At 44.2% G+C, this 12,446-nt stretch overlaps 1 protein-coding gene across 2 annotated transcripts; it reads right to left on the bottom strand.

The window, feature by feature from the left end:
• Positions 1-3,738: 3,738 nt before the first annotated feature.
• On the bottom strand, positions 3,739-8,851 carry Rps4x (ribosomal protein S4 X-linked). 2 transcript variants are annotated; one of them, XM_004872663.4, is made up of 7 exons: positions 8,751-8,851; positions 7,751-7,828; positions 7,289-7,469; positions 6,841-6,938; positions 5,647-5,818; positions 4,406-4,563; positions 3,739-3,905 (listed from the first exon to the last, which is right to left on the bottom strand). In XM_004872663.4, the coding sequence occupies exons 1-7, from the start codon at positions 8,751-8,753 to the stop codon at positions 3,804-3,806; spliced, it is 792 nt and encodes a 263-aa protein (XP_004872720.1). In that variant the 5' UTR covers positions 8,754-8,851; the 3' UTR covers positions 3,739-3,803. The 2 variants fall into 2 exon arrangements, with proteins under 2 accessions (XP_004872720.1, XP_087066671.1); XM_087210545.1 differs by having other exon boundaries at positions 7,751-7,975; positions 8,751-8,774.
• Positions 8,852-12,446: the final 3,595 nt, after the last annotated feature.

Consider the following 12,446-nt stretch of genomic DNA (forward strand, 5'->3'; position numbering starts at 1 on the left):
GTGATCTTCCTGCCTCAGTCTACCCCGTGATGGGATTACAGGTGTGCACTAGCACACCCTGCTATGAAATAAACATTAGACAAAATTATTAGTAAACAGCACAAAAACAGGTCATGTAATTATTTGGTAAAGTCAGTAAAATCTGATGCTTCAACCACACCTTCCACAAAGGCCATAATTTTATGGCCACTGGACCAATTAAAATCCTCCAAAAGCAATGTGAGACTTGATTCCAACCCTAAGAGCCATTCTAAAAACTTGAAGAGGATGTAGTTTAGCAGATCTCATGTCTTTTAGGGAGGGGAATAGACCCCAAACATTTCAGACAGTTCACATATATTGAGTGACACTCAAATGACAGGAACCAATTTCTTTCCAATATTTATTTACTGAGACAGGGTCTGGCTATGTAGTTTAGGCTGACCTCCAACTCATAGTGATTCTCCTGCCTCAGCCTCCTGAGTGTTAGAATCACAGGTGTGTACCACCATGCCTGGCTAGGAGCCAATTTCCAATATTCATTACACAGTACAAAACCTTTACGTATAAAAGGAACATTTTCCTAAGTGATTATATTAGCTGCTTTCTGTGTGGCCTGACTAAATGATAGCTGATCATGCCTAGATCAGCTACTACCTCTTATTAAATAGATTTTGTAAAGATAACAATAAATGAGAAAGTAAGCTCCAGGAAGACAAGACTTTTTGTTCCCTGCTGTGTCTAAAATGCTTGGTCAGTGAGGTAGTGAGGAATCCTTGCCTGGCATGGTGGTGCATGGGGAATTCCAGCACTTGGGAGGCTGAGGCAGGAATGCCACACGTTCGAGACCAAGACCAGCCTGGACTATAGTGAGACCCTGTCTCAAAAAAAAGGTGAGGAATCCAATATATTTTGAATGAGTAAATATCAGACTTCGTTCAAGTATTTAAGTTACAGACATTACAAAAAATGTTCTGGCCATAAGTATACATAATACAATAGCAATAAAAATAGGTTTGAAACAATTCTAGAGAACTGGAGTTTAAAAGAAATTAAAAGAGGTAGCATCCAGGTAAGAGGACATGCTATTCAGGTATCTACTTTCTCTAGGACTCTTATCAACCTGTTGACCATGATGTATCTTTTATTTATTTTTTGGTAGTAAGGGTTGAGCCCTAGGGTTTTCACATTGAACTGTATCTGTAGCCATTTTTTTTTTTTGAGACAGGTTCTCATTAAGTTGCCCAGGCTCAACTGGGAATTTTTTATCTTTCTGCCTCAGCCGAAGTGCTAGGATTATAGGCATTTACCACTATGTCTAGCTGGCAGACCTTTTCATGGGTCTCAGTCTACAAATTAAACACTTACAGCCAGTATATTTTAGGCCTATTACATTTTCTGTATAGCATTTATGTAATCTAAAAACATGTTCTGTCAAAATCTCTTGCCTTTATGGAAGTAGAAATCTGCCATGACCTGAGGAGAAAGACTGATCAATGTGGGACAAAGGAGAGAAGGGAACATCTTTCTGTTGCTGATCTCGTAAGAACATGATTTGAGTAAATCAAAAAGGATTGATGGCATAGCCCAGTGGTAAAGAGTGCACCCAGCAAGCTTTAGGCTCTGGGTTTAATCCCCAGCAACAAATCAAATGGCCCTATAAACACCACATAAATCCTATCTGTTTTGTGTGTGTGTGGTATTGGGGATTGAACCCAGCCCTCATCCCGCCAAGCTGGGTGGCAGCAAGGGCTCATCAGCATTCAGGGACCCAGCAACTAGGTTCCTAGCTGGAGCCTCACCCTCTGGCTTTCCAGTCTCAACCCGCTTCTCAAGGGCACCATAAGATCACCTGACAACCCCCCCTCAACTGGCTGCTTAGATGAACTCTACTTTCTTGGCCAAGAGAACCACGCCTAACCAACACCTGTCCGACAAGGTCACTTTTGGAGCTCTCTTACCCCATCCCATTTGCCTGGGTCCAATTCCTGCAAATTTCACTTTCTCCTGGTTTAGACCCCAGGGGGCTCCAGGGGTCCGGGGAGCCATGCTGTGGTGTCTGCAATGGGGAAGGCAGTAAAGCCCTGTGGGGCCAAATCTGCGCTTCAGAGAACCCTGAGCACTCTCCCTTTAACTGGTTAATTTAGATGTTGCTCTGAATCTCTAGCAGGACCATGTATTCTACAGACCTGAGACCAGGGCACAGCCTGTGGGTGAAACACATTGCTTCAGTCCAGAGCCTCTGCTGATCTGACATTACTGCCAGACCACACCTGGGATAGCCATTCAACCTGCCCAGCTAAACATGCAAACCAACTTCACATGTAACATGCCTTAGGTGAAGATGCCCAAAACACAACTAACTTCTCTCCCAACTCTGCAATGGTGGGATGGTGAGATACAACTAGAGGGCAGTGACTCTTATCTTAGGGTAATTTTGCTTCTCAGGGTACACCTGGCAATTTCTGAAGAGTAAGTCCTCAACAGGAACAAGTTCTGTTCCGGGAGAACGTTCAAAAGTCAGATTCATGTAAGTCCGACAAAGTGAGTCATGTACACCTTTGACACAAATATGCAATGTATATTGTCTTGAACTTCCTAGCACTCCCCTCCACATCACCACTACTTTCCCTCTTGCCTTCGGACATCCTGGGCTCTGATTAAGCCCTGTACTTCTGGTACACTAAGCACACAGCAGTGCAACTGTGACAATGTCCGGCAGACACATGAGCTACTTCTGTGATATGTTCACATCTATGAATGTTCACAATTCGAGGTCCGTTCATATCTGAAAGTTTGAGACTCGAATGTTTGGAAGTCAGTAACTTACTGTAGTTATTTTTGGCTGTCATAACTGTGAGGAACTGTAAGATATAGTAGGTAAAAGCCAGGAATGTTGTTTATACATCTTACATCGCACAGGTCAGCTGCCTACAACAAATGATCTAGCCTCATAATTCAATATCAAGATTAAAATGCCCTGCTGTAGGAGGCAAGGGCGGGTCATTTTCAGCAGGAAGACACACACCTTACAAGGCAACAGGAGCAAGAGCCGATCAAGAAGGCTGAAATCAAGGGGCCAGGAATTTAGCTCAGTGGTTCTGCTGCCTGCCTTGCAAGCGCAAGGACCTGAGTGCAATCTCCAGTGCCGAAAAAAGAAAAAAAAAATTCCTATCAATCCAACCAGAAGGCAGTGTAACTGATGACCTCCAGTTTGACATGACTTTCAGTTTGGGGAAGCAAAAACAGTCACTTTCTGGGGCCAGGGATTTAGCTCAGTGGTGGCGCTGCCTGTCTTGCAAGCACAAGGTCCCGAGTTCGATCCCCGATACCAAAAAATAAACAAAAAACCCCAATCACTTTCTACACAATGGTTCCTGTTTTGTGAAGTTCCCCAAGGCAGTGGAGGACAGCAGTGACAGCTAGAGAATGACGTACGCTAAGTGCAAGTAAATGTCTTTGTAACATCAAGAGCCCATACATTTATGACCCTTACTTGCATCTGGAGGTTTTCACCTTGCATTTGGCAGATGGGCATAGGGATGGGGGAAAGTAGACAAACTAGGCCCAAAAATGGGTTCATGCAGTAAAGGCAAGAGAAAAATGAGGACAATGATTTCTAGAAAAAGCCAAGTCTGGTATACTCTATGAGATGCAAGAGAATCCCAATCAGAAACTGCCTAAGCACATGACAATTCAATCCTTTTTCATGTTATAAAGTCAGCAGGGGATTGTAAATTAAAGACAGCACAAAACGCAGAGCATGCCACCACACTGTATTATTTGAGTACAGATGACTTCCCTCCTATCACCTACAGACCATTTCACCCACTGCTGTGTTTGGCCGCCAGCCTCTTGTCTCTCTCTTCGGCAATGGTAAGACGGATTCCCTTTCCTCGGGGAAGAGAAATCCATGGTTTGTTGCCCTGAAGGAAAAAAAAATAGAATCAAACCCTGCCATGTATCAACTCTACTAGCAGCACAACACTGGCTTTGTTTGCCATCTCATTTATAGCACTGAAGCGTGTTGGTCAGTGGTAGCTAGGCAGTCCTATGACTCACTCAGATGCTGGTTTGGGAGATGCTTCCACTGCTACTGTTGCTGAGGCCATTCTACTGAACTCTTGGCTCACATTCGTTAGTGGGTGTGAACAATAGCGCCCTTTAATGTCTTACTGTGCACGGTAAGCACTCAGTATTTACTGAGTCAGAGTTAAGGCCCATCATTAATATTCAATAAAAACCAAGCCACAAATCACTTAAGGACGACCCAAGAAATACTACATTATTGGTACTGCTTACTAACCAAGGTGATCCGGTCCCCTACTGGTTCTGTGACACCGAAAGAGCCCAGGTTGACTGTGTCCAGCTATGTCTGCACTTAACATACTTCCCTAGAAACCACAAAAGGGAAACCCAGACTTACTTTGCCAATAACAAAAATGTTGGAGAGCCGGGTAGCAAAGCTGTTGCCATTGGTATCTTTCACATGAACCACATCAAAAGAGCCAGGATGTCTCTCCCTGTTGGTGATCACACCAATCCTTCCCAAGTTGGCACCTCCAGTCACCATACACAGGTTACCTAGGCAGAAGAGATCATCTTTCAAACAAGGCACCAAGCAAACTGATAATAACCCAATGTAACAAATGAGAAACAGTTGAGAAAAAAGTCTAAAAAGAAGTTCAAAGGTGGGTGTGGTGATGCACGCCAACAAGCCCAGGTATGTGGGAAGGCTGAAATGGGAGGACTGCAAATTCAAAAATCAGCCTGGGTACCATAGTGAGAGTCCATGTCCAAAACAAAAACAAAAAAACCCACCTAAAATAACCAAGCTTAGAGGTTGAGGGTATTACTCCATCTACTAGTGCTTGCCTGGTATCCGTAAGGCCCTGGAGTCCATCCTGTGGCAAGGAGAGCAGTCATGCACCAATAAGTTTATTCATCCTTTCCCAGTTGAATTTATTTCTATGAATCGGTACTTTTTCTTTTGTTTCGAGGCAGGGTCTCACTATGTAGTCCAGGCTGGCCTTGAACTCGCAGCAATCCTCCTGTCTCAGCCTTCCATGAGGACTAGGATTATGGGCATGTGCCACCATGCCTAGTTTGGATCTTCTGTACTCTAAGCCCCCTTAAATTTGTCCCATCCCTCATACACAGTAACAAATGTAAATTCCACACTGAAGGTAATCTTGGTCAGGTCCTTAATTCCTCTTGCCTGACTGCTGATCCTCCAAGGCAATTTGCTATTCATGTTACTGACAGACTTCAATGATGTTAGCATTACTGAGGGCTACGTTAAAATTAGGCTGGCTTTCCTATCCGGTCCTCAAATGAGTGAGTTTTACACCAGACCTCTGAAAGTAAAAGATACTATAAAGGGGTGGTGTATGTGTGTGTGTGTGTCGCAGATGGCTTAAAAAAAAGCAAACCAACCAACAAAAACCAAGCAACACATACCCAGGCACCATGTGATTCATAATCCGCAATTAAATTTAGATTAAAAGAGCCAGGGGAGGTGGCACATGCCTGCAAAGTCTAGTACTCTGGAGGCAGAAAGATCACTAGTTTAAGGCCAGTCCAGGCTACCTAGCTCTCTCAAAGAGGAACAGTTTTTATACATGGCCTTAATGAGGCCCAATCCCAACAGGCAAGGAGGCTGCTTACCAGTGTCAAACTTGATAAAATCGGTAATCTTGCCAGTATCCAAATCAATCTGGATGGTGTCATTCACCTTGATGAGGGGATCTGGGTAGCGAATGGTGCGAGCATCATGGGTCACCAGATGTGGGATTCCTTTTGTGCCCACAAAGATCTTTCTTACTTTGCATAACTTATACTAGAAACAAAGGGTTAGCCACATTTAGTCTAGTTCATAGGCGCTACACTCCACAGTGGACGTAAGTTTTTTGTTTTTTTTTTGGTACCGGGGATTGAACTTCGGTCCTTGCACTTGCACAGCAGGCAGCCAAACCACTGAGCTAAATCCCCAGAAGTTTTAAGACACAAGTTGCTGGCTTGAAAATGCGATTAGCAGCTAGAAGCAACAAGACTGGGTTTCCTGGACTGCAGCAGAATCACTGTGGCTCTAACCTTTCCTCCCAGCTCCATGAACTGTAGACTGCCCTGTTTTTGGGTAGTTTTCCTTATATTTATTTTCCTCCCATCACTGTATCACCTCCATGTGAAAACTTCGAGGCACTGAAGGGCTCTCCCATCTTTCTCAACAAAGAACAACACCCACCATCACGGTTCTTCTACTAAATCCCACTTCTTTCCTTGGGCTCTTCAAATCTAGTAGTGAACTCTAGGAATTCTTCCCTCCAACTTTCCTGATCTCCCTCCAGGTCTCAAAGGTTCCCTCTATATCACAACTGAATTTTGTCCCACAAATAGCAACTGTACTACCAGTTCACCTGATCAAGTATTTCACAAAGCATTTCAATTTGGACTTCTCTTTGATATCCTCAAAGTAGATCAAATTACTAGAGGCCATTGGACATGCCCTCCAGCCGGCTGATAACAAGATAGCACTCAAGTGAAATTAACATTTACAGCCAATTCAAGAACTCTTGTGAAAAACCAATTCAAGAACTCTCATCACAACAAACTGAATTAAACAATCAGACTGCAATCTTTTTTGAATTATTTCAAACTAGTGCCCCAAAGATCATCAGTCTCTTAATACCTTCCCTTTACCAATGGAAAGCCAGACCCACAAATGGAAACATTGCAAAGGGCCAATTGGATTGAGCCAGGCTGGGTTTCTGGTCCCTTATGCTAAAAGATGCATAAACAAGTTCTTAAAGTGATTTTTTTTCTACCAAGTAATAAGAACCAGTCTGCTTGCAAGACACTCACCTTGGCCTCCTCTGGTGTAATGCGGTGAATAGCAAAGCGACCCTTGGTGTCATAGATCAGTCGGAAATTCTCTCCAGTCTTGTCAATGCTGATAACATCTGATAGGTAAGAGTGACCAAAGGCACTACAGTGACTCTCATTACCTCATGTTGAGCAACTACTACTGTGTGTGGAAAATAAAACCCGTTTTTATGTAAAATTCAAAGCAAATGGTTTTGAGAAGTGATAAACGATTATTTGGAGCTCCACAGTATTTAAATAAAAACATTCAGGACACATACAAAACCTCTTTTCAGACTGTAGGCTACCCTGGCAGGGTGGCAAATTCCTACACCCAGGCATCACCGGAAATGGAAAACCTCATCACTACTTCAAACAATTGCCATTTTTAAGACAAGGGAAAACAATCAAGACAGCACTACCACAGGGCTCTCTACTAACCACTTACCCATAAAACCAGCAGGGTAAGTTATATCAGTTCGGATTTTGCCATCAATCTTAATGAAACGCTGCATGCAAATCTTCTTTACTTCATCGCCAGTCAGGGCATACTTAAGTCTGTTCCTTAGGAAAATGATAAGAGGCAGACATTCTCTCAGCTTGTGGGGACCGGTGGATGGACGAGGAGCCTGTAAAATAAAAAATGGAATTTTAGAAAAATGTATTACCACTTCCTCCTCCAAAGGACCAGGCCCACAAATAATTAATACCTGAGACTCAAATACATGTGCGTGTACTGTGTAGCACTTACATGTGTGAAATTAACTAAACACTTATTTAGTAAGAGTGAGGTGGGGTGCAGCTAGATAGTTCAGGGCCTTCAGGAGCAGAGTAAGCAAATGAATTTCCCTAGCCTAACACAAAGGAAAGGCGTAAAATGTATCCCTTAAGGTATTTACAATATACTTACAAACACACCGGTCAATTTATCCAGCATCCAATGCTTTGGAGCTGCTACCCGCTTCAGATGCTTCTTAGGACCACGAGCCTTAGGAAAGTTTCAGATTGCAATGCTGTTAAATGACTTCAAGTTTTTTCGATAATAAGTCACATAACCTAGCGTGCAACTCCTTTAAAGAACCATCTTGCAATAGTTTCCTCTTCAAAACGTGGGTAATGTTAAAGGCATAGGGCTCTGATAAACATCAAAGAAAGGCATAGTAGTATTCAGCAAACGTTCTCGCCGTAGAGAACATCTACTGATTACACAGAGGTAAGTAGTTTCATATTATTACTTCATAGTGTGCCCGACTACAAACATTAAGCTCTTTCTATGGCACTAGGCTGATGAAATGGACAAGGACCCAAACTCGAGCACGCAACCAAATGTAAACAGAAATGGCCCAGAATGCTATCTACACTTCTGCCAATCAGTGAAGTTTTTGGATATAACCGTCTGGTTTTAAGACGTCTGGTGCAAGATTAATTGGACTTTGGCACAGCAACGTGTACTGATCCTTCACACACAATACAGACTCCCAGTTAAAAAGTGGAAGCCTTTTTAATGCTCTCTACAGATGCTTACTAGCAACCTAAAGTCAGGCCGTACCAAAGAGAATGACTAAGGAAACCCTTTTGTGCCAGGGAGATCCGGTGCCCAACTGCCCCGGGCTTGCCGCCCGTGCTCCTGGCCACCCGCAGCTCTGGCCCGATCGGGCAGTGGCTTGTCAGGGGATCAGAGAGTGTGTGGCAGGGGCAGAGAACAAGGCATTCCCGCCGGCAGCGTCAAGTACACTCCCCCCAATCGGCGATCGCCCGCGTCCAGGAGCTCGACCGGGTCGACCCTAGAGACCGCACTGCCTTATCTTCCGTCCAGCCGTCCCCAGTGAGAGCCCTGAAGCCCAAGCCACCCTGGCCCCGGGAGGATGGAAGCCGATGCAAACCAGGAGCTCCCTAAGCTCCTGCCTTACCATGGCGGCGCTGGAAACGGAAAAAGGCCGACCTTCTTCCGCTGAGCGAAGAAATTAGGGTCGGAGGCTGCGCGCGCCGGGACCTCGGATGTCCCGCCCAGTTTTCCTCAAGCCTGGGACTTTATTTTGCCACCTGCTGGTGGGAGGTCAGAGGTTCTCAGGGTGTGTGGTGGGGGGCTGCCTCCCTTAAACGTAAGTTTCCCTCTAACCCTTTCCCACCCTTCCTCCTCTCGCTTGTGCTGAGCACCTCTTGTGCACCTGATGATGTGCTAAGTGCTGGGAGTACAAAGATGAACCAGACAAGACCCCTGCCTCCAAGGAGAGTGCAAAATGTAGCTACTTAAGTTCAATAGGAAACATTTTGGTCAGGTTTGGGGGCACACGGCTGTAAACTCAGCATTGGGAAGCTGAGGCAGGAGGATCACTGCGAGTTCTAGGTCAGCCTGGGCTACATAGTTCAAAGACAGCCTAGACTAAATAGTAAGGGAAAAAAACACAAAAAAGGGAACATTTTAATAAATATTTGATACTATTTCTTAAACATGTTTAGTCGGTGTTATCTTCCACATTTCCTCAAACCAGCCAGCCTGCCCATAGTAAGACTTTCAAAGAGCCAACAACTTTTGTGCTCTTCTTTGCAGACTGCAGAGGGGGCAGACTGTATGGGGTGGAAGGGTAGAATTACTGCTTGTACCTTGTCACACCTCTCGTTGCCTCCTGTACAGTGCATTTGGCACTTGTTATAGTCTCAAGGAAGAGGAGGGACTTCAGAGATCATCTGTTTATCTCAAATATAGAGCTGGTCATGCTATTTTCCTGTCCTTGATCTTTCATTTACTGCTATAAGGGAGCAGGTCCTAGCCTCCTCGTCCTGGCCCCCCCCTTCTCACCCAGTCACCTTTGGCCTCCAGAGGGTAGGCACCCTCTGCCCATCCCAAACCTCAAGGTTTCAGGCACTCCAAGCTATCAATGCTCTGAGTATGTTGGCTCTCTCTCAATCTCCCTCCCTCTCTCTCTCTCTCTCTCTCAGATACAATCTCACTATGGCACCCAAGCTAGCCCTGAACTCTTGAACTCCTGGACTCAAGCAATCCTCCTGTCTCAGTCTCCCAAGTAGCTTGGACTACAGGCATATAACACCAATCTGGGCTTATATATTTATTTTAATTAATACATAGTAATTGTATAGATTTAGTAGTACACTGTGACATTTCAACACATGAATATAATGTGTAATGATCAGATCAGATTAATTGGCATATCTGTCATCTCAGACCTTTATAATTTCTTTGTTTTGGGAACATTTGAAATCCTCTCTACTAGCTATTTTGAAATATCCAATCAATTGTTGTCAAACATAGTTATACTACTGTGCTATAGAACACTAAAAATCATTCCTCCTATTGAACTGCATTCCTGTACCCATTAATCATACTCTCTCCATTCTTCCCTCCCCCACAGTTTTCCCAGGCTCTATAACCACTCTTCTATTCTCTACTTCCTTGAGATCAACTTTCTGCAAGCTGACTCTTTAGAGTCTGCCTATAGACTCCACAATTTCTCAGCTTGGAACTGCTATGAATAGCCCAACTCCTTTCCTGGCACACTGGACTCCTACTCCTCAGCCTTGGAGGTGCATACCTCCCAGATCTCTCAGACGTTGTAAGCACCCAGTTCACGCAGGCAGGTGAAGCCCTCATTCTTCCTGCCCCAGAGTGCTATGTTCAAACTCAGTGAAATCGCTTAGTGCATTGGGTAGCAAGGACTAATTGAATTATCTGTCTTCCACTAGACTGGGCATCTCCTGGACAGAGCCTGCCCTAATTCTTCTGGGTAGGCCCTTTGCCACTTAACAGAGAGCTTGGTGCTGTGTAAATATTTATTGAGTGAATAAATCGAGTCAACACCTCACTCATTGTACCAAGTCTTATTATACTATCCCTGAGAGTGTGTGGCCTGTGTCTAAATTTCTCCCACCATGGGATCAAGCTACTAACACAAGAGGTTCCATTTTACAAGTCTTGACTTCCACTCTCCTCTTCACCCTTTGGGCAGTGTGCAGAGGAGGAAAAGAGAAAAAAAATTGTTACCTCTTTTCAACCAGACAGTATTAACTAAGAGGGTAAGGAGTACTCTTTGTTTAAAATTAGGGCATGATCCATAATAAAGCATGTTATAAACAATTATTGGAAAGGAGCAATTCGTTGGAGGTGGAAATTAGACAATGAAGAGTGTGAGACAATGGAAGGTTGCTTGTGTAGTTTTCAGTCTGGAGTTCCTGGGAAAATGGTAGTGCAACCAAGAGAGATGAGGGAGGAGTTAGGTTGGGCTTGAGGGTGACCACAGGATCGCCAGTTAGAGAGCACAGGAGAAATGGCATGGTTGGAATCCCAGCTCTTAATCAAGATTGCATACCCCAGCCAGGGGTGGTGGTGCACACCTGTAATCACAGCACTCTGGGAGGCTGAGGCAGAAGCGTCACAAGTTAATTTCGCAAGACCCTGCTCAAAAAATGACTGGGGAATGTAGCTCAGTGTGAGGAAGGCCCTGAGTTTAATCCCCAGAACCAACCAACCAACCAACAAATAAATAAAATTTTAAAAATTTTGTAGCCTATTAGCAGAAAGGTGTTGGGAGAGGGAGCTGGTCTTTGCTTCCCAGGTCAGTGGTTTGCTTTTATACCACAGCTTGTAAAAGGATTTGAGGAAACTAAAGTACATTTTTCAGTATTTCTTTCTCCCTCAATTTGTATTTATGCACAAATGACATTATGACAACAATAAAGGGAGAAAGGAAATGGCAGAGTAGTGAGTGACAACAACTCAACCTCTCTAAGATTTGGTATCCAGACTCTGGAAAACAACTTGGAGAAGAAACAAAGAGAGAAGTAGTTCCCTAGGATCCAGCAGGGATCTGACAAAAAAAATCATTAAAAGATACAGAGAAAAAAATAAAAAGATACAGAGAAATTGAAGAAGCAGAATACAATGTGGAGAAGGGAAGGGACTTCTACACTTTCTACACAGATCCTGTGTCTGGAAGTGGCTCACTGTGGCTTTTGAGACAAAGAGAAAGTGAAAGATTCCCCTGTAGAGAAACACTGCAGCACAATGGGCCCAATGGTGAAGCTGTGTTCTCCAAGAAGAGCACAGGACTCTGTTCCCAGAGGGTCCTTCTACAGGCAACAGCTAGTGAGCGACTTTAATATAGCCACCCATCATATCCCTGGAGAGAGTGTTTGGTCAGACACTGTACCAGGGAAGTATCAATCTTATGAATCTGGGATCCAGAGTAGTCACTTGGCTCTATTCCAGGGCTCTCAGTGTTACGTTCCCAAAGTAACTGGGTGAAGCTATGGGAGACAGATGGTGGTCAGAAAGCAGGCTGGACAGAGATTGCCCCTGACAGGGGTCTGAGCTAAAAGACATAGACCCAGCTCCCATAGCCAGAAGCCAGGCTCAGTCTGAATTGCACTGGATTTGAAAGTCATGGCACTGGCATCTTAGTCCTGCTATATGCTGCTGCCTACATCTAGCACCAATCTGGAGTCAGCATGCCTTCCTTATTTATCAGCATGAGCAAGGACATGTCTTGACTTGGACATTGACCCAAAATTGTAGATTCTGTTTTATCTGTTACCCCTAACTAATTGTATAACTATCCCTCTACCTCCATTATGACACTTTACCCCACTTC

The sequence above is a fragment of the Heterocephalus glaber genome, unplaced genomic scaffold (assembly GCF_053883595.1).
Source record: "Heterocephalus glaber isolate CG9 unplaced genomic scaffold, H.glaber_assembly_v1.0 deba00001145, whole genome shotgun sequence".
NCBI lineage: Eukaryota > Metazoa > Chordata > Mammalia > Rodentia > Bathyergidae > Heterocephalus > Heterocephalus glaber.

Bases quoted from the DNA above. Each gene is read 5' to 3' on its own strand.
- Rps4x (XM_004872663.4), bottom strand. The intron at 6,939-7,288 runs GTAAGTGGTTAG...CTTACCTATCAG, and splicing joins TTACCCTGCTGGTTTTATGG to ATGTTATCAGCATTGACAAG. The intron at 5,819-6,840 runs GTGAGTGTCTTG...CTTTGTTTCTAG, and splicing joins TTACACCAGAGGAGGCCAAG to TATAAGTTATGCAAAGTAAG.